This window comes from Kryptolebias marmoratus, linkage group LG6 (assembly GCF_001649575.2).
Source record: "Kryptolebias marmoratus isolate JLee-2015 linkage group LG6, ASM164957v2, whole genome shotgun sequence".
NCBI classification, from domain to species: domain Eukaryota; kingdom Metazoa; phylum Chordata; class Actinopteri; order Cyprinodontiformes; family Rivulidae; genus Kryptolebias; species Kryptolebias marmoratus.
In genome coordinates this window covers 21,733,661-21,755,844 of record NC_051435.1, presented here as the reverse complement: position 1 = coordinate 21,755,844, position 22,184 = coordinate 21,733,661, and the positions used below count along the sequence as shown (strand labels likewise).

The 22,184-nt window shown below is 40.3% G+C and overlaps 1 protein-coding gene across 2 annotated transcripts; it reads left to right on the top strand.

Annotated features, from left to right (window-relative positions):
* The first annotated feature begins 1,172 nt into the window (after window positions 1–1,172).
* On the top strand, window positions 1,173–19,802 carry ankrd50l (ankyrin repeat domain 50-like). 2 transcript variants are annotated; one of them, XM_017421221.3, is made up of 4 exons: window positions 1,173–1,405; window positions 6,496–7,279; window positions 15,169–15,386; window positions 15,521–19,802. In XM_017421221.3, the coding sequence occupies exons 2-4, from the start codon at window positions 6,852–6,854 to the stop codon at window positions 19,063–19,065; spliced, it is 4,191 nt and encodes a 1,396-aa protein (XP_017276710.1). In that variant the 5' UTR covers window positions 1,173–1,405; window positions 6,496–6,851; the 3' UTR covers window positions 19,066–19,802. The 2 variants fall into 2 exon arrangements, with proteins under 2 accessions (XP_017276710.1, XP_017276709.1); XM_017421220.3 differs by lacking the exon at window positions 1,173–1,405 and adding an exon at window positions 5,427–6,407.
* The last annotated feature ends 2,382 nt before the right edge of the window (window positions 19,803–22,184 follow it).

Below are 22,184 nucleotides of genomic sequence, written 5' to 3'. Positions count from 1 at the left end.
CTATTCTTTCACCGCACTGGATAGGATATATAGTATAATTCATAACGTGCAAACTAATGTCCTTAGATTCAAATGTAATTGTAAAAACAAAACATACCGAGCCAGTAATCAAAGGTTTAAGTTTGGTTTTAAATGTAGAGGGTTGTGACAGGCAGCTCATGCCATGATGTTACCTGATAACATCAGTGATGCAGAGTAAATAAATCAGACATGTACAGAGGAGCCAAAACCTGAAGTGCTTTATGAACACAAAGAAGGATTCGTGTTAAACAGACTTCAGTTTCAGATTAGTATTCATCTTAATAACTCTAACAGCTGCACTCTGAAGGAGCTGAAGTCACTTTTTGTTTGAAAACATCAGCAGAGCAATGCAGTAGTTTAATCTGCTCGATGAGAATGCATCGACCAGTTCCCAAGACCCTGTCGGACTAATACATTTTCTGACATTTAGTATAATTTAGGAATTTCTGCTGACACTGGCAGGTCAGTTTTCGAAATCGAACTTCAAATGGAAGGTAAGAGCAAGATGTCCCCGCTTTCAGAGATAGCTATGACAAGGGTTCACAGATCACAACCATCACTATAATCATGTTGTTTTATCAGTCAGGAAATGATCATAAAATGAGTTTTTATAAACTAAAATGAAAAAGCTGCTTTATTACCATAAATGTAAGCAGCCCCTGGATTCCTGATAGTTCACATTTTGCACAGATTATCATGCTGTGCACAAGTTAGTAAGTCATGTGTGGAGGGAATGCACAACTTTAAAACCACCAGGCTCCATACAGTAACTAATATGTCACAAATCCAACCATTTGGCTTTGTGCCTTTTTTTGTCATCTTCTTGCACAATTACACTTTAACAGGTCCAATCATTCCGTCTGAAGGTGCTCTCAGGACAAACACGATTTTTTATTATTATTATTATTATTTTTCTACGAATCGCCAGAGTGAAAGTGAGCAGAAAAAAAGGAGCTGATGGGAGGCAGAGGGAGTCCGAAAATAAATTAAATCAATTGGAAAGCAGAAATAGGGTTCAGCTTTAACGTGATGGCAGAACCGTGACAGAGGAGACATCCGGTGGGGAGCTGTGGGCTGTGTCGGTGAGGAGAGGAGAGGAGAGCCGAGGAGGGAGACGGAGATGAAGATCTGCCCAGGTAGGAGCCGCGGAAAAACCCAAACTCCAATCTCGTTTTGGCACCGAGGTAAGCGGCGCTGAGACGCACACGGGCTCGTGCTTTTGTTTACGACGGCGTCGTGTTCGGAGTCCGTTTCACGCATCTGCACGGAGATCCACGGCGGTGAGACATAATAACCTGCAGAGGGAACCTGTGGATCCACGCAGGGGTGGCTGCTGACGGCAAGGAGGCTGCTGGGCTGTAGGATCAATGCAACAAACTTAAAGGTATCATTTTTTTCTAGACAAATAAAATGTCAACAAACTCTTCTCCACAGCCTACAGAAATCTAACCATAAACCTGCAGTAGAAATGTACCATATTCATGTTAATTAAAACAATACTTCCGCGTGTTTATTGTTTGTATTTGCCTAAGGAGGCTTTGTTGTAGTTATGAAATTAGACTAGGTTAAAAAAAAATGACTGTAAATCTTTAAAACACCATTTGCCAAATGTTTCTTTTTATATTTTGATTATTAATGGTTAAAGCACTGGTGAGCTATACAGCTGGCAGGTGTAATTTTAGAAAGTGTGCTGCATTCATATCCTAACTAGGCTCATTTATTTCATGCTAAAGTCTGTTGCTATATGTTTAAATCACATAGAATTAATTCTAACACATCAAACAGGTTTATACAATACCTAACATTACAATCTGGCTTGTCTGTGACATATTAATTAGCATAAAGGCTTCAAAATGTGAGGAAACAATGAGAAATAACCCCAGAAAATAAAGAAATAGTTCATATCGTTTAAAGTGAGGTTCTGTGGAAAGGTTATGAACTATTAATACATGATGAATTTCTAGCTTACAACATGTAGTGGATAAAAAAAACTTTCTAAAACCACTATAAAATGGCTGACTCGCTATATAGTGAACAAGTGAAGAATTCAAACGCAGCCATAGAGTTTAATTACAACCTGACAGATGAGCTTAGGGCTAATCTTACCGAGGCCGCAACTAAAGTCATCTTAAAACAGCTCCAATCTCAAATGTTTCATAGCAGCTTGTGTGAATGCTATATTTTAAGCCTTTACGTTGCCATTTATTTTACATTACACGGTTATTTACAGCACAAACAACCACAGCAGCAGATAGCTGTAGCACTTTTGGGGTCACTTCCAGCAGGAATATCGTGATATTTTATTTGCCAGAATAATAGTGTATCTGTGATCTGTGAAATGCTTTCTTTCCAAATTAAGCTGTTTTAAGACTGAGGCTTCAACTTTACAGGAGTAAACTATAATTGTTAGCTCTTTTATCTGATCAGAATGAATCTTTATTTCTACCATCTGAGGTCATTGAAAAAGCTATCTATAACAAATAAAATATTAATTGTTTGTAACCTTTCCACAGAACTGCGTTCTAAAAAGTTTGAACTATCTCTTTAACTGTTACATCCAAGCATTGGTAATACAATAAAAGGCATAGTTCCAAAAGAAAAGTCATTAGTTATTCAAGCACTATTCAATCAAATGTGCAATAAAAAAGAAATACTTGTCATAGTTTAGGTGGGTGTTTGGTTGTGTAGGCTTGGTTTTCCTCAATTAGACTTTGCATTGTCTATGCTGGTTGCCTAGCAACTTCATTCATTTACATGCACTTTAAGTTCGTCTTGTAAGCCGATTCCTTGGTTCAGGAACTATATTTCTCCGATAAAGAGATTAAATTAACTTAAATTTTCAAGAAGATAGCTCAGGTTCTTATTTTCTGCATTCATCAATGTTAGTTTTTTTGATCTCTTTGTTGTCTGTGCACATGCCTGGAAAAAAGAAACCTGGGTCAGACAGGGTGAATCTTTCAGAGCGGCAATCTGGCAAAATCAAACCCCAGCTGTTTAATGCAGCTGTCAATACAAATAAATAAATAAATAAAAACAGATTCTGTTTGTAGTTAGAAACTAACAGTGTTTTGAATGATTACTTTTACCTTAATGAGCATTTATTATGTGTACGTTTGTGCTTTAAGAGCTCAAAAGCAGCATCTTAGTGTCCGTCTTGCAGCCGGTGGAGGGATATTAAAGTTTAAACTGAAGGTGGGGCAGAAATCGGACTATTTTTAACTCCTGCATTGACAGCACGTCAGTGAAGACATGAGCTTGGCTGCGTCTGTAAGGGCTGCATGCCAGGTTTAGGGTACTTTGTAAATACCGGGAGTAATGACAAGAATGTAGACAACTTTGCACCTCGGTGCCAGTTCTCTTCGAGGCTGTCATCGGTTTCCTGCTAAACACACATCCCCTCTTTTCCTGGTTTTTGTCAGGATGCTGTGCTTGCCAGCCGACAACAGAAGTGTACATGTAAATAAAAGAGTATCCTTCCACTCAGGAGTCACTGTTCTTAACTTATTTATTACTTTAAATCATGCTGACATGTTGCAGCTGAATATATGCAGCAGGGATTTTTTATTCTGCTTACTTCTGTCAAGTGTGAAATGATGGTTATAACCTGTGAGATTCAGCTCAGAGCTGCTGATGTTTGATTAGTCACTGACTTGAAATGAGGGGCAGAGTGTGCACTCTCATCACTGTGTTACCGCCATCACAGAAACCTTTAACATTCTTTTGCTGCATTCTGCAAAAGTTTTTTTATCAGAAGCCAAAACAACCTGACTGATTTTTATTTCGTGAGGTATTTCTGCTTTTTCCAATTTTTGGTGAAGTTTCTTTACCGTTCTGAAGCGTCAGCAACATTGTTGTGTGTAGTCTTTTATTACATTCTGTCAAGCAGGAACTTGCGTATGATGTTGCAACATGTGGAAAATATTCTGAATACACGAGACAAGCTGAATGAAAGGCAGTGTTCGGGACTGATCACAAAGTCAGACAAATAAGAAGGATTCTTCAGCACCTTGTGAACTTCCCAAAATTTAATTACAGTTATAAAGGCAGAGGTTCTTCATGATTTAAAAAATGCCTGTCTGCTAAATGTAGGATGATGCGTCTTGCCAGGCCTGTGTGGGGTCTTTGTGGGATTTAATTTTTAGGTCTGTAACTTTTTTTTGTCTTCTAGTGTTACACACCATGCGGAATTATGCCAAGATTTAGGGAAAAACGGAGTCTAAAATCAGCCATTGTCTAAGAAAAACAAACAAACTTTAAAGACCTGTAGAAAACTTAGTAAACTATTAACCAAGACATCTTTTAAATGTTAGCAGAAAGTACAAACTGAGGGATGATTTCATGCGTTTTGCACACTACTGTTGTCTACTAAAAAAATAACTTTTAGAGTTTGTTCTTTTATAAATAATTGTTGACTTGTTTGCAATTCATAATAAATGCAGGATGGAATGAACTACCATAGTCCTCAGTTGCTGAGTGGTTGCAGAAAGAGGTGCCTCATCCAAATTATCTGCCAAAGAGTTATTTTAGATTCAGCTGCTGAGAATTGAGCCTTGAGGGTTATTTTGATAATACGGTTGAACTATTTTTTTTTAATTACGTTTCAATTTGTGTGACTGTGTGGCTTTTTTTAATAAGTACTGTAGTAAGAAAGAAAACTGAGATACTTTTGAGAAAATGATTATAAATAACAGAACAGAAGTAAGGAACTATTATTATGGGTAACTATTTCTAGGCTAAATATCATTTCTTACCTTTATCCTTACCTCCATCTATAATGTGCCAACTCCCTGGCTGTTAAAGTTTTAAAGAGTAGTGATTAAAATATTTCACTGTAACATGGGACGTACCTTCAAGAAGCTGATACGTCATCAGTTGTTATAGATGTTGTTTATGTAAACAGACGCAATGGCAGTATAGCGTGTTACACTAGTTATCAGAAATCAGAGTTTTTTAAGGGATGTTTTGTCAAACAGTTTTAAATAGTACCTCATCAGCGGCAAAGTCAGTCAAGAAAAGAGGAAAAAGACCACCTAAGAGTCAGGTTAATGGCTACCCAGACTAGTCCCCATTTATGGCACTTTTTAAGGCAAATAAAACAACTGACATGACATATTTTGTTTGTCGCTGTTTTCTCAATGGAACATCTATGTTACTACGAAAATGCACATGTCCTGAGGCTGCTGAATGTGTCATTGTTCCAAGTCTGGCGGGACCTAAGTAAACGTGAGGATTAATGAGATGTGCTGATCAGGCGGACTGATACATTCAGCAGCCTCAGGACACATGTAACACAAACGTTGTTTGGTCGAGGAAACAACTACAAACAAAACAATGTTGTGCGAAAGTATAAAGGTTTAATTTCAATTATTATCGCTTTCTTTTACACCAGGATGACATTTGCCTAATAAACGCTACAAAAGAAGCACCAATCTTGCTAGCCATTAACCTGACTTCCTCATCTTTCTTCATAACTCTGCTCTGTGTGGCTGATGTCATGGCTGATAAGGTACTGGCTATTCAAAACTATTTGACAGAACATTGCTTCAGAAATGACCAAACTATCCCTTTAAGACCTAGAAACTTACATTACAAGAAGGAATGGGACACCCTTCACTCAGGGTGAACAGGCAAAACATTAGGGTAGGGCTAAAATGTGATAAGCAGGGGTGCAGCAGGATTGGACCTTTATTGGGTAGCGGGGGGTGTATAACATAATTTGTCTATAATTCTTTGATAGAGAACATTTTTCATGTTTTGCATGTTATATCTTAGCCGTAAGTTAGGGAATTTCATTAGCATATAACAAAATAAACCACTGGATCATTGGCTTTATGTCAGGTGCACCTTGAAAGTCTAGAAAAAGTGTGTCTATGAAAGAAAACAACTGCCATATTGTCATATTGTTGGTTTGCATGGAGATATCATCTAAAACAGCAGTGCAGGGCAACACTACACGAGCGGTGTAGTGTTGCCCTGCGACTGAACCTTGACCTTAGGTATCTCCTCCCACCTGTCAGCTGTGGAGGAGCTCACAGCCTCACGAGTCCTCCCTCCTCTCCCCTCGCTTCTGCTCAGGCTCGCAGATCTGCTGTGCATGTCTAAACATGTCGAGGCACACCAGGAGAGGGTGGAGACAAGAAAAGGAAAAAAAAAAGAAAAAAAAAGAAAACAGAACAAGAAAAACCGGAGAGCATGACAGACTGTGAGACAGAGCGAGGGGAGGAATGAGCCGAGGGAGGAGAAAGAGTTGAGGGTGTGAGAAAGCAAAGGGGAATTTAATGCTAAAGCTGCTGATAAGGTTCGGTGCTCGAAGGAAGAGCAGGACAGATACTGAAGGAGGAGAGAAGACTGTGACTTTAATTGAAAAATAAGACGACAGAGGATGGGTGAGATAGACTGTAATGAAATGTGTGAAAAATGTGCTGTCAAGTGTTTTGTCTTACTCTTTCCTCTTTCTGATTCCTGACTGAGCAGCTCTTCGATCCCCGGGAGAGGCATGGTGAACACCAATAACCCGGGTGTTTCTAATTCTGCAACAAGAACATCAGGATGAGCAAGGACAATGACCAAGTGCACCTATAGCTGACTTATCATTTCTCAGACTCCTTTTTATTGACTTCCCAAGACCTCAAGAGCTACAGTGGACAGACATTCAGTGATAACACCTACCTGATGTAACGTTACAGCAACTGAAACACCTGAGCATTGTCCAGAGTTGTCACCTATCAGCTGCAGCTCTTCCTAAAAGCTCGGGTAAAGTTCTGGAGGAGCATGGGATGTAACCTTGGGAGCATTCAGTCGTCTCCTGGATCTCTGAACCCCAGGAACAAATGAGTCGTGGTGGATTTGGCAGTAGTTCCAGCTTGCTCCAGGGCCGGCGATTCTACTGCCGAGAATGGGCCCTGGACAAGCTGCGTCGGTGCCTGGACGCCCGCTCCCTGTCTGGCCAAGCTCCGGGCCTGCTGGTGACAGGGGGACCCGGCGCTGGCAAAACTGCCCTGTGCACTGAAGTGGTGTGGCCCACCTCGAAAGTAGGCCTGGCAGTCGGGCTGGCACAGCGCTGCCTGGCCTCCCACTTCTGCCAGAGGGAGGACCAGAGGAGTACGGTGCTGTGGAGGTTTGTTCTGGGCCTGGTGGAGCAGCTGAGGGCCTCGCCACTTCTCACCCCTGGATATGAAGAGATCCTCAACAGGCCGTCGGTATCTACTGCTTTAGAGCCTCACAGCTGTCAAAAAGATCCCGAGGACACCTTCAAGAGGTTCGTGTTCCTTTTTTTCTTCCTCTAAAAGTTTTTAAAGTGCAGATATAATGACAAGTCTTTTGACGCCACATGGTCGATATGCAGCACGCAACGCTGTGTTAAACCGGAATCAAGGGAAATTTCCCATTGGCGGACTTGCTAAATGAAAGGGAGAGGAAAAAGTAAGCAACAGCTGCTGCAGCAAGCATGAAACCTATCCAAGATCTCAGCGTGTGTGTGCATGTTCTAAGTGCATGTCTCATTTCTAGCTTAACACGGCATAATTTACAAGTGATATCACTCTCGATTTGATGGAGCTGTTGACGAACATGTGTTCTCGGGAAAAAAATGATTTATCAGATTCAAACATCCATCATAACAACTGGGGAAAAACCTGCTCCACAACTTGGGTTTTGTTGAGTAAATGGCTGGTTTCAACTGCCAGTTGTTTTTACTAAAAACTTTGGGACTCCCTGCTCTTCTTTAAACCAGACAATCCCCCATGTTTATGATTTAATCTGCCAGACTACATGACGATAGGCAGATCTGGACCACTTTTTCAAAGGATTATTTATCATCTCTGTGTTTTTTAGACCTGAGCATTAGAGCAGGTGTCAAAATACAGCTCCAGCTCTCTAAAATGTATGCAAACTAAATTGAGAAGGGGTTGGGATGAGTTACAGACACCCACAACAACTCTTGACTATTTTGGGACAAACATTTTGAACAAGTTCAATCTCTTGCTTATGTTTCGAGACATTTTGAAGACTCACTTGCGAATGTCGTTCACCAATTAGTCACTACCAGTTACAGCCCAGTGAGACAATGGCTTAAGCACCAAGTTAATTATTTATGGCCAAAACTCTAAAGTTTTGACCAGTCCGTGTCCCATACTGATTAGAAATGTTTGCAGTTAATACACTGGTATGAACAGGTGCTTCAGCTAGTCACTTATCAAGATCTTTTTGAGATTTTGCTTTAATAAATGATCTGTTTGCATACAAATCAGCTCCCCTATGCAACAAAAAAATTAACATAAAATAGCAGCTTTTCCTCTCAATGTCAATGAAAACATCTGGGTTTCTTTTTTGTTTGTTTCCAAATAAATGTGGGTCTTTGTACATTTTAAGTGCCAGTATACAAATGCTGTCTCACAGCATGTAAATGTAAAAACCTTTTGAGCTTCGGTGAAGCGATTGAAAGTCGGAACAGTTGCAGGAAAATAGCTGCAGTGGCCATTCTTCCTAGTCTTATATTTATTTCACCTCTCATAATGTGGCCCATTCACAGCACTCACAATGGCCCTCCAGTGTGAATGAATGCTACAGTGTTATTTACAACACAACATCCTTTCAGGGAGAGGAGGGGAGGAAAAAATAAAGAACAAAGAGGTGAAAAATGCCTCCAGTACCCCGGTGACCATCTTAGCACCAGTCAGCGAGCTTGCTCCCCTCTCCAGGACTTTAAAAGTCTCCCAGCGTGTTTGTTCTGCAATGAGTCCCGGCCCTGTTATGCTCCTTCTGTGTTTTCTCTTTCCTGGTGTGAAGTACCGAACTGGAGTCCACATTCCCCAAAGAGTGGCTCGCAGTCAGCAGCTGTTTTCATGTTGGGAGCAGAGAGAGAAAGTGGCTGCGCGAGCAGGACTCCGCCATGTGAGGACAGCCGTAGACAAACTGATGAAACATGGGCTCAAGTTTGCCCAGAGGAAGCAAACAGAAAGTGGGACGCATGTCTTAAAGCAGCTGGTAGCTCGCTGCAGTCAGCAGGTCATTAACACTGTGCTGATTGTTGACATAGCGCTGCTCCCTCCGCCTGAAACGCTGCAGCGAAAGTTCAAAGAGTTCGTCTCTTTGTGTGAATTTAACTCGTAGCCACAGAAACTCCAGGAAGTCTTACTGTTTTATAGTTTCTCTTTGTCTGGGAGCAAACTAACAGCACTGTTTCAGCTCATGTTCACTGCCTTTACGAACAGGCTAAAAGGCATCAACACATTAGCTGAGCTATGTTAACTAACAAGTCACGCAGCTGTTAAACGATTAAGGAAAAGCTTCACTTCTCACGTCTCGTGCAATGATAAATATCTTGTGCCATACTATTTTGAGGTCACAACATCTTTCTCACTGTAATATGACAAAACAACCCATGTATTTTAAAAGCACATTAAAGTTGAAGTCAGTAAAAGTCATATTTACAGACTCACTTGTGTTGCCACTGTTACAGTAGTGTTTCTGGTCTTTATATATAGGATTATTTAGAAGTATTTTTCATATATCTTAAACAAACTATCTGCTTGCACTTCTTTGCCGTTTCACTAGAAATTAGTGGTGTAATAAAATTGGATTTTGATCTTGCAATGAGCTTTTAAGATGTGCAAATGAGTAAATGTTGAATGTTGTCTTGAAACATTTAAATCTTTTTAACTTAGCTCTGATTAATGGCACGTAGGAGTGTAATGGTACATGTATTTGTACTGAACTGGTACAGATGTAAGGATCCAATGTGTGCATTCAGGTGATGACCGCTTACATCAAGAAGAGGGAGCACCTGTTTTTTATAGTTTTTATAGGAAAGAAGTAGAAGAAGAAGAAGCACTCTACACCAACACAAAGCAAGAATGACTTGTTTAGATCAACTGCAAGATCACGGCAGCAGTGGAAAAAAACTGGTGCCAAAAGGGTCATTATTTGTGTGCTCTGAAAGGCCCTTTGGCGTCTAACAAACATTTTAATACACCTCCCCATGTTTAATAAGCTCCACCCGTGTATAAACAGTTCATCAGCAGTCACTTCTCTGAGAAGCTAGGTGTTTAACATTTTATTTATTTTCATATTGGGAGTTGTTATTTTGTCCCGTATTGCTTGTATTACTTTTGTATGAGATTTAGGTCAAATTACCTAAAACGTTCTTTTTACCTCTGCCAAGGAGGTTATGTTTTCAGTCATCTTTGTTTGTTTTGTCTGTCTTAGCAAGATTACATAAAGACTAATGAACAGATTTGGATGAAATTTTCAGGTAATGTTGGGGTTGTCCCAAAAAAAAGAAAAACAATTGATCAAATCTCGATGGTGATCCAAATCATGATCCGGATTGCACTATTTTATTTTTTTTTATGCTTTGGCCTCGCTGGAGGTTCTTCTAGTTTGCACTGTTTTCTTAGCACAAAAAGAGATACCTTTCAGCTTTGAGCTTATCAAACTTTTTGTTTGACACATAGTCTGTAGGACACTTTTAACAGTTCAAATTGGATAAATACAACAGAGCAACGTGGATTAGGACTTAGGTCATCAGAGGTACAGCACAGGTTGAAGGACTGGGAGATAAAGTTAGAGAGGCCAGACTGAGATGGTTTGGACATGTGCAGAGGAGGGACAGTGGGTATGTTGGTAGAAGGATGTTAGAGATGCAGCTGCCAGGAAAAAGACAAAGAGGAGATATATGGATGTAGTTAGAGAGGACATGAAGGTAGTTGGAGTGAGGACAGAGGACACAGAGGACAGAGTTAGATGGAGGAGGATGACTCGCTGTCGCGACCCCTGAAAAGGGAACAGCTAAAAGAAAAAGAATAAAAAGAATTGACATTACCAGGTGACAAATCATACCTCGCGGTGCATGACCTGCTACCTTACAGCCTCCCTATTAACAAGGGTAGTTTGTTTTTTCTGCTTCTTTTCTGGGAAAGGGAAATAAGGGGGAAACTTGCATTTGTTTATTTTTCTTGTTGTACCAAATTTGTACTGAACCATGACAAGAAACAGAACTACAGACCAAAGCATGATTTATTTGTACCCCCCTTGTAGCAATACCATGAAATGTTACCTTGCCTATTATTTTTTTGTATGCTCAAAATGTTTTGCTGCTGCAAAACATTTGCATTTACTTTTTTTTTTAGATTTACTTGGTAAAACGAAGAAGGTCCCGCAAAATGCAGCTATAACTAATCAGCCCCTCCCTAAAAAAAACAAACTTCTGTCATGCAGAGACAAATACAGACACACAGATAAAGCTGGATTAAACAAAGCCTTTTGAGTTTGGTTGTGATCTTATTTCAGTCACAGTTGGAGAGTCAGTACCTGCTGGCTTAAGTTTTCTGGATTGTTGTTTATTCAGCGGTCAGATGAATTAACATCCTGCCTTCATAGGTATGTTTAGCGCTGACTCAGCCTTCTAATTACTACAGGTGTCACAGTGACACGCGCCCCGCAATGAGTCCTGTCACAGCCTAGCTTCAAAGGTCACCCACAGATGTGTGTCCAACACCGTGTCACCTGAATGAGGCGGTAAAATATAAGCAACTATAAAAGGTTAATTGCACTTCCTCCTCTGTGTGTGTGTGTGTGTGTGTTTGGCGGGGGTGTGTTGCTTTATTCAGATGACTAAAGCCTGCGGTGGTGCGATAAGCATGTTGAAACTAAAATGTAGCGCGATGGGGGTTTAAAATCTACTTTTAATTGCAGGATGTGGGCAGTGATAAAAGTTAAGGCTGTTAGGGTAATGAGTCAAACACCAAGACCTCCTGTTATTATCTCTTTCGGTCTGAGGTGAAATTACTCCCTTGTTAATTAAAAGAACTCTGATAAGCAACAGTTTTGATTAGCTGTATGAAGCCAGAAAAATACAGGCTGCCTTCTGGACTTATTCTCAGAAATGATCATGTTTTTAGAAAAAAATAAAATACCAGGATTCTGAATAAAAATTTATTCAGATTAGCTTTGTAGAGATTCAGTGCTGTATAAATGTGTGTGTGTGGGGGGGGGGGGTAAATGAGGGCACAGATTGTATTGTAAAGCACTTTGAGTAGTCTGGTTGGCTTGAAAGGTGCTATAAGTACAGTCCATTTACCATAAAAATGCATATGCTTTAGGTTTTTTGTTGTTGTTTATATAGTATAGTACTGATAACAGTGTTGGGTCTTATGGATTTTTTTTTTTAATCGTCTTTGGTCCAATAAGGCTTATTAATTTTGTTCACATTTTAGAGTTTAGGGAGACCAGGTGGAGCCAAGAGCTTTAGTGTTACTTGTTTTGTCTGGTTCACTGATTTTTGCTCATTATTATTATTATTTGTGCTTGTGCTGCTAAGTAACACCAGATTACTTTTGCATCCATCCTCTGACTTTTCAATTACTTTTCTCTGAGTTGAATTATCACTTTAAAGGGGGTGAATTTTTACTCAATCACTCATTTTACATAATATAATTTTGTTTAATTGGCACTATTCTGTAAAGATTTGATTTCACTTTGAGAATGAAGATTTTTTTAATATATCTGTTAAACATATATATATATATAAAATTCACAGTCTGAGAAAACTTGAAGTTGACACCCAGAGTTTGGCTTCAGACTTTGAAAGCATTGTTACTGATTGACAGATTTATTTTTTTTAAGACACAAACAAATATATATTATGCAACAAGATGATTTAAACTAAGTTTCAAACCACATTCAGGATGTTAACATAAATACTGGAGACAGCAGGAATTCCCCTGCTTGATGTTGCTCTTATGATGCAATTTTTTTAGGTCTATTTTGAACAAAAAGTTAGCAAAAGCACTTGTTGCATACATTTAAAACATCTTTTATTCTCATGACATTGTTTATTTTGATATAAGTTGTGCGGACAGTGGGCAGCTTATTTCTGCCTGTCACAGGACTACAAGTGAAATTTAGTCAGTACTTTTATCAGAATATTTAGTAATGTGCAGTTTTATGACAGGATGTCATTCATTACTGATGACAAATTTATTTAATGAAAGGAATGTCTCACTGATTGTCTAAACTTTGTGTTCACTTCCTTGCGCATGTTGTCTACTGCTCATTTAGTTTCACCAAGCCTCTGCATTTCCCAAAAGCAAACGGGAATTGCCAAACTTTATGGTGTTGTGGCGCAGTAAACACCTTTAGTACTTCTTACAAGTGATTTATGAACACTTCCGGAGCTTTTTCTTTACAAATACTTTACCACATACTCTATTCTCTTATCTAAATGGCAGAATCCCTTCTACATTAGCTTTCATAAACAATGACACACACAGAGAATACTTGAAGATATACTTTGATTACTTTCTAAGGTTTTGTTTAAATCAGTAGTTTATACACACACACACACACACACACATACATATATGTATATATATTTGTATCTTTGATGACAAAGGGTGGGTGGATCTTCTGGTCAGATGTTAAACATAGACATTAACACTAATAACAATGTACACACACACACACAGCCTGTATTTGTGGCAGGACAAATGGCTTGAGCTTAGCCTCTGTGTGACCCATGTCATACCAGGCTGGTGACATAGGTTAAACACTGATTGATGCCTTTCAAACACAGCGGCTCTCTGACTGAATTTGAACCACGTCTGGTACACCTTTCTATCCTTTTTGTGATTTCTGCTTTGAATGTCAGTCGATTCGGTTTGAACCATCACTGTTTGAATAATGATTACTTTATCAGCTCCTCTGAAATTTAAATCCAGCGTTCTTTAAAATTTATGGTTGATGGTCCCAAAGTTGTCATCACTGACTTGTCTATGTAATCCAATAACTACTGCTTAACGCTCTCCTTGTCCAAAGGATGAGGAAGCATGAGTCTGGCTGCACTTAGCTTTGTTTGAACATGATCAACATAGAGCCAGGTAATGATTGTTTTTACAGTAATAAATACATTTTTAACTTCAGTAACCAGCTGCATAGATTTGTCCTCAGGAGTCTCTCCCTCCCTAATTCAAATGGCTGTTTTCATTTAGATATTTTTAGCTTGTAGCAGACTGAATGCAGGGACTCTGCTGTCAGTGCTCTTGTGTTTGAATCACAGTGTTTATTTATTTTTTTTCTAATATGCAAAACTCCTGCTGGTATTATTGTCGTTATGAGATAGGAAAAAATATGTAAATGTAACTCACAAGTCTGTGACACACACACACACACACAAAAGGATTAGGAAATATGTGCGGAGGAAGAACCAAAGAATTTAAAGTATGCTTTGTGTGTCCATGTGTGTGTATCATGCACATGTATTTATCTGCATGTGTGTGAGCATGCAGATAAATTTCAGAAGTTTCACTAACCTGAGTCAGGTTCAGATCAAGGCAGTGTGTGGGTGTTATTTGAAATGTTTTAATGTTTTACGATGTGTCTCAATGTTTAATCACTGTACAGAACTGAAAGATAGTTTGTTAAGCATTTAAGGCAACTAATGTCAGACAGCTGATGACAGTGTGGTGTTGTCCACAATTGGTTTGATAGAAATAACTCCCTAAATCAGTGTCCAAACCTGGTCCTCAAGGAACACTATCCTGCATGTTATAGTTGTTTCCTGATCCCACACATCTGATTTAATGATTGAATTACCTCTTTAACATGTCCTGAAGTTCTGTAGAAGTTTGTCACTCAACCATTCATTCACATCAGGTGTGTTGAAAGACCTAAAACCTGCAAGAGAGTGGGACCAGGAGTGCACAACACTGCTCCAAATATAAGTGTTCAGACACTTTTCAAATAAAAGAATTTCAGTTTTCTGATTGTTTGGACATTTCTTGAATTACCATTCCTTTGGTTGTTTTATTGTTTGAAATTAACAATAAGTTTAAGAGCCTCAGAGCTATTCTAGGATTGTTTCTAATGTCTGAAATAGAAAACAATCAAAATACAGTAAAATATTTCCAACTTTGAACTATAGTAGCCTGAAGTCATGATTACATAGCTGCTCTTTTATTGATTCGAAGTATTCTATTTACTGTCAGTATTCATATAATTCTGTTCAACTCTCAGTCGGTTTATATAAAAAAAATCCTCACATTCTTGCCATTCCTTTCAACTCCATCATCCGCCCACATTTCTTGCCGTTTTTACATTGCTGTCCTAATGTCTTTTTTTCCTGTTTGCCTCTTTCTTGTGTATTCTTAGAGCAGTGTTGGAACCCCTGTTGGACCTCCCTCCTCCGGGCCAGACTCTGATGGTAGTTGTAGATGCTCTGGATGTTCACTACAGACCAGGTGAAATAGTTGGGAAGAGTGGCTCCATTGCAGAACTCTTGGCTGCCAATCAACATCTGCTGCCCAGCTGGTTGCTGCTGGTCTGCTCGGTCCGCCGCCAGAACAAAGACATGTGCAAGATGTTCTCAGGTTTGTACACACTCATCGTAACAGGTGTCATTAGTCATTATGTTTGAAAATAATGGGGCCAAATACACAATAAAGTAGTTTTAATAAAACTATAACAATGAGAGAAAAAACAACAACTTCTTTTTCTGTTTTAGATTTCCGTAAGCTCTGCTTGGATGATCTGAGAAAGCCACCGGCAGTTCATGACGTGCAGCAGTACATCCTCTGTCGGCTGGATGAAGAAGCAGCTCTGCGTCGCCAGCTCACCACCGACACTGCTGACATGTTGAATCTGTTGCACATCAAGAGTGGCGGCTGTTTTCTCTTCCTCGAGCGTGTTCTGGATGGTGTAGCTGCCGGGCTGGTGGGACTGCGGGAGATCCGGGACATCCCTGGGACTCTTAATGGACTCTACCTCTGGCTCTGTCAGAGATTGTTCCCCAGGCGACTCTTTGTCAATGTCAAGCCTCTCCTTGATGTTCTCTTGGCATCTCCGCTGCCGCTCACACCTCAGCAGCTTTTCACAGCAGTCTGGACTCGAGACACTTCACTTAGCATTCAAGACTTCCAGAACAAACTTCAAACACTGTCTCCTCTTCTGATCAATGGCCCTGAGGGCACCAAACTCCTTTTTCATGCCAGCTTTACAGAGTGGCTCACTGATGTTAAGTACTGCACACAGAAGTTCCTTTGTAGCCGGACTGGGGGTCACAGCATGCTTGCCATGTCTCTGACTCTACAGGGATCTCACCTGGATATTGAGGGCACTTGTCAGCTTGCCACACACTTAGTTTGCTCAGGTCATCATAAAGAAAACCCTTCATTATTGGCACTGTGGATGCTATGGACAGGTGTGCCAGCTCTTACTCCCAACTGCAGTCATATCCTCACTGCATGCTTCACTCAACTTCCTGCTTTGGTTAGTCAGGAAGTCCCTCAGCTATTAATGAAAAGTGGACTTGTCTCACCAGGCTGTTTGTCAGATACTGATTCAAGTGTCAGAATGCAGTGCATAGTTAAAGGAGATAAATCACTACAAGGATCAGAGATAGAGGTCTCTATAAAGAAGCTGCTAGACAGCGGGGTCACTGTGAACCACCTTACATCTACAGGACAGACTCTACTTGCTAGAGCAGGTCATGATGGTTCTTCAGAAATTGTTAAATTTCTCCTGATGCATAAGTCTGATCCACTGATCAGTGATCATCAGGGTCAAACACCTCTGACTTTGGCTTCAAAGCAAGGTCATGTCAAAGTGCTGTCTGTCCTCCTTGAATGGGCTAAAAGTCAGAGCACAGAGAAAGCAGAGCAGATGATGGAGCATGTGGACCATGAAGGCTGGACAGCCCTGCGTTCTGCAGCTTGGGGAGGACACTGTGAGGCCGTCTGCTTACTTCTGGATGCAGGGGCAGATGTAAATGGATGTGACAATGAGGGACGGACGGCTCTTAGAGCTGCTGCATGGGGAGGTCATGAGGAGATTGTCCTTACCCTCCTGGATTATGGGGCTCAAATCAATAAAACTGATAGCAAGGGCTGCACACCACTTATTGCTGCTGCCTACATGGGACACCATGAGACTGTGGAGATACTACTGGACCGCAATGCAGAAGTTGACCTAGCTGACAGAGATGGACGCACTGCTTTGTCAGTCGTTGCCCTCTGTGTCCCAACAGCCGCAGGAATCAAAAGTTTTGGTGAAGTAGCAGGTCTGTTACTTGAGCGTGGAGCTGATCCAGGGCACAGAGACCATGATGGAATGACCCCACTGCTTCTTGCAGCCTATGAAGGTCATGAAGATGTAGTTGAGCTTCTGTTGGAAGCTGGTGCTGATCTGGATGAAACTGCTGGCCCTGATGGGAGTGTCTCTGCTGCAGCTGCTGTCACTCCCCTTCTGGCCGCTGCAGCAATGGGTCACATGAAGACCGTGTCCAAGCTGCTTTTCTGGGGTGCAGCCGTGGATGCGATTGATTGTGAAGGCAGGACAGCACTCTGTTTGGCAGCAGCAAGAGGCAGCTTAGAGGTTGTCCGTGCCTTGCTGGACCGAGGTCTGGATGAAAACCATAAAGACGACCTTGGCTGGACTCCACTGCACGCTGCTGCCTGTGAAGGCCATCGAAATGTTTGTGCAACATTGACAGATCAAGGCAGCATGGCACGTGTTGGAGAGATGGACATTGAAGGACGAACGCCTCTTATACTAGCTGCTCAAGAAGGTCATTGGAGCACTGTCAAACTACTGCTAGACAGACGCTCTCCTATTGACCACAGGGCCTATGATGGACATTCTGCACTGAGTGCAGCCTTTCTGGAGGGCCATGCTGAAGTGGCAGAGCTGCTCATGAGGCGAGGGGCTGATACCGATGTGCGGGACTCAGAGGGACGACCTCTGCTCTACCTCCTGGTGCTTGACGGTCGCCTTGATATGACCATTCTCTTAATAGAGAAAGGAGGCGTGCCACTTGAGTCCCGAGACTCGGAGGGCCGCACAGCACTTCACGTGGCTTCCTGGCAGGGAAATGTGGAGATTGTAGATTTACTGTTAAAACATGGGGCAAACCCCAATGCACAAGATGCAGAGGGTAGACCACCAATGCATTCGGTGGCTTGGACAGGACACACTAAAGTAGGGCATCGCCTGCTAGAAGCCACTGGTGTAAATATAGACCTTGCTTGTCATCAGGGGGCCACAGCTCTGAGCATCGCTGCCCAAGAAGGACATGCTAACATTGTGAAAATGCTTCTAGAAAAAGGTGCAAATCCGAATCACATAGATAAATATGGCCGCAGTCTAGTCAAAGTGGCAGGGAAACATGGACATTTTAACATTGTCGGGATCTTGGAGAGCTATGGAGCTAAGCCATATCTAGGCCTACTGCCTAACTCCAGTACTGTGTCACCTTTAAAACCCAAAAAGACCCTCTCCTCGGGCATGTCAGAGGGCAATGGAGCTGAAGTGACAGCCACTACCTCCTCCTCTTCAATATCATCCCCTGGTTCCACTGGAGAACGTTTCCACTCAATGCAAAGCTCCCAGACCTCTTCTACCTGCCACTCCTTGGCTACGGTGCAGACAGTCCCTGCTGACAGCCTCAGCTTTATCCAGCAGATCCAGCAACATTCACTGCCTCGTAGCCGTAGCCGCCACTCCACCCTCCTTCCACCAGGTAGCTCGGGCGTGGGCAGCCTGCACGGGAGCAGCCAGAGGCAACCCAAAAGCATCCCCCCTCCTACCGTTTGCACGGTCACAGCTATGGTGCACAACTGTGAAATCCCTCAAAAAGGCTTCTCATCTGGACTTGAATATCCTGAAAAAATGGTCAAACAAAGCTCAAACTTGATTAAAGCAGAAAGGACTACTTACGCTGGTGGTAAATGGCACTCAGTTATGGCTTCTCTTGGAATAAGGCCAGGCCAAGACACCCCCCTAGGTGCTAAAAACAGAGAGAACCCTCCTTTGGACTACCCATATAGGCTACAGAGCCCATACCAACAGGAAGCTTGGGATTCTCTGACGCAGAACATTTTGTCACCTGTTTGTTACAATTTTACCCCCACCCCACCCTGTAGTGCCTTGACAGACAGTGGTACGTTCACAATGACAACCAGAGACCCACAGCTGAACCTTAAACAGGCCATCAAACTACAGTTTGAAGGCCCCACCAGCGCAGCCTTATACAAGAGAGAGACCCCTCTGTGATAATCAGTCAGATAAAAGAACTTAGTCTGAGTTTTCTTCACCATAAAAACTTCTTTTGATTTGTTCATGACAGTTTTTGCAAAAACGCTGAGGGCTTTTTATCATGTAAATAATAAATGTTTGTTTCAAGGTTTTTTGTTTCAAGAAGGCATGAGGGTTTATGCTTTCAGAAAAAGAAAATTAATGAAAGACCAAAATGATGGACAGAAAAGTATCCATGCCTAATTTTTGCTCGTTGTGTGCGCTGAGCAAAGATGTTTTTGCTTTGATCACACTGATTTGTTCAAAGTCTAAGACAAAAGTTAATTGTCAATTTAAAACTGTTTTTTTTACAATATTACTTATGTTTAAAAAAAATGAACCAGTTTAGAAAAAGGGCCTTTTTGTTATTTTTATTTTATTTTAATTTAATTTATTTGATCTTAATGTTTAAAGCCACTTAAGTCTTTCAACAAAAATGGTTTTTGTTGAATTTTTTTTTAATGTCTTTATTATTTGTCGTGTTGATCCTCCATAAGTTGTTCATAACTTACAACCAATACAGTCAATGTCTGCTTCTCAAAACAATCTGACAATGTGCAGCTTTCTGACACAGAACAGAACTGAACTGAGGGTAAATGTGGAAGGATTGTTAATTTGTTAAACCCGTATGCTACATAAAGAATTTTCTTTTTGATTATTTTTATTTGCACCATTAATGACATTCACATATTAAACTGGCAAACTGCTAGAATGCTTTTCTCTGCTTTGTGTGTTTTTTTTCAAGGTCTTTCTACATGTTTACTGTTCCTGCATTTTACGCACTTAAAAATATTAAAAGTCGTGTTCAGCTTCTGAAGCGGTTGCATCACGCAGAGATGAAAGTCTGGCAGCAGGCAGATGGTTGCTACCTGGGATAATGAAACTAAAATGTTTCTGAACAGTCTTGAAATAGAACAGAGGCATTACAGATCAACTCACTGGTGGTTTTCTTAATATTTCCTAAAGTATGTCTGTGAGATTTGGTAGAACTACAGTTTTGTTTATTGTTTTTTTTTATATCAGTGTTGTCCCAAATGTAGTTCTTAATAAGTTTTAGAATACTCAGTTGTGAAACATTTTTTAACATAACTAAAAGTTTTGCTTTATCAATGTTTAGACTGAATCTAAGTGCGCTGAACATTAATTTTTATTACCTAATAATGACAGCTTTTGGGACTTTTGCAACTTTCTCAGTAAAGTTTTTGCAGAATTGGTATAAATTCTCAGTCAGTCAGCTTATGGTACTCGTAGATGCCTAAACAGAAGAAAACTAGACTTTATTTCTTGTTTTCTTAAAATGTTATAGCTCTCACTAAAAACACTTCTTCAGTTCTGACTGATTTATGTGTAGTTTCAGGCTTATATCTGCAGTTTGGACATTCCCACTTAAAACTGTTGGTCATACGAGTCACTGATCAATTAACCAGCTTTGATATATCCTGTGGGTTGTTGTCATCTGGTAAATTGTTGACCTACATGAGAGGTCTTTTGGGCCCATTTCAAAGTGGGAATATTTGTGAAACCACCTGTGGAGGAAACTCAAGGATTTGAAGTGTTGGTTAAGCAATATCTGTTAAATGAAGGTTCCTCCTATTTAACATGAATGGCTTCTTTTACTCCTCTTTCAAATTAAAAGCCTAGCAGTCCTTAAAGGAATGCATATCACCCGCTGCCTTTTATGTCGGAGTTTTAAACTAAATCATCTTATGCTGAGAAAGAATGGCGTTATAGCCTGTTTTGAGCGATCTAATGCAATTTTATAAGATATAAGATGTGTTAGTGCTCAGAGAATGTGTTGTGACTCACCTACTACTACACCAAATTTAACCCAATATCTGTAAAACAGATTGATAGTCATTTTTGTGATGGCTAATGTTAATTAGTTGTGGTGGCCATCTTGAATTGGGCTTACTTCAAAGGTTAACGAGTTGTAGATGCACATCCAATAATTACTTTCTGAGAGTTGCATTAAAATCTGTTCAGTGATTGATGTAATATTTTGCTGCTAACAGATAGAGTTGAAGCCAGTAGTTTTAAGCAAAAAGATTGCATAATTTGTAGCGCTCAGAGTATGTTGGGGACAGTCCTCAGCTACAACAACAACAAATTTTAGCTCAATCTCTGTGAAATCAGCAGCGTTATTAGTTCAGTGTTTACTACGGTCAGTTAGCTGTGGTCGCCATTTTAAATTGAGTTGACTCCTAAAGTAGTTCATTTTTTAGCTTCTCCTGTATAAAAGCCTGAGCACACCATGTTGTTCAGCTTATGTTAGGCAGTTTTACTCTAAGAATAAACCAGGAAGTAGAATATTTGTAGAAAATTCCTCGGACATTCCAGCCACATGTATGGAATGACAATATTTATGCACCTGTTCATCTTTTCTTCTCTATTTGAAGTCACTGTTTTTGGTTGTTGTTTTGTTCAAAATCTTTTTGCCGACCTTCACTCTTTTAGAATTGAAGAAGAATTGAATCAGAGGGAAAATATGTTCAAAAACCAAGAAAGAAGCCCAGTTCTTCCCTCTTTACATCCTAAGCTGGCATGGTGTTCTCCAATTAATTCTTACAAAAGATTAAATAATCCACAATACAATAAAATAAAAAAAATCTAAAAGAATCATAAGCTGATCTAATGGTCCACAACAACTTTTGCAGTGAACTGCTCACAAGACCTAACCTAAAGAGCTGGGCCTCATTGGGTTAAGCTGATTGAATATTTTGATTTTGGTACTAAGTATGTATTGCAAGCCTTGGTATTTTTAGTCTTTTATTTATTCCCATCTTTAATTGGTTTTGTTGCAGCATCACCTCCAGCAGTCGACAGACGAGAGGTAGGTTACACCCTGAACTGTAACTAATCCAGATTTTGGGATTTTAACTTGACAATTAAAGCAACATATAATGGTGTTGGTATTTATGAAATGTACAATTATCATCGAAAGCCGTACAGTGATATTTACACTATTGGAACCGTTTTTATCTCGTCACCCTTTTTTCAAATAATTGGACTTTTAGACAAACAGAAGGGTATATTTTGGAATCAGACTTTGTTTAGCATGTGGTGTTTATACATGTCGAAGTCATTACTGTCACCAACAT

What these genes read in the sequence shown, in the direction of transcription:
- ankrd50l (XM_017421221.3), top strand. Translation starts at nt 6,852, where the DNA reads ATGAGTCGTGGTGGATTTGGCAGTAGTTCCAGCTTGCTCCAGGGCCGG. An exon ending in CCCGAGGACACCTTCAAGAG is followed by an intron (nt 7,280 to 15,168) that starts GTTCGTGTTCCT and finishes GTGTATTCTTAG; the next exon opens with AGCAGTGTTGGAACCCCTGT. An exon ending in CATGTGCAAGATGTTCTCAG is followed by an intron (nt 15,387 to 15,520) that starts GTTTGTACACAC and finishes TTTCTGTTTTAG; the next exon opens with ATTTCCGTAAGCTCTGCTTG.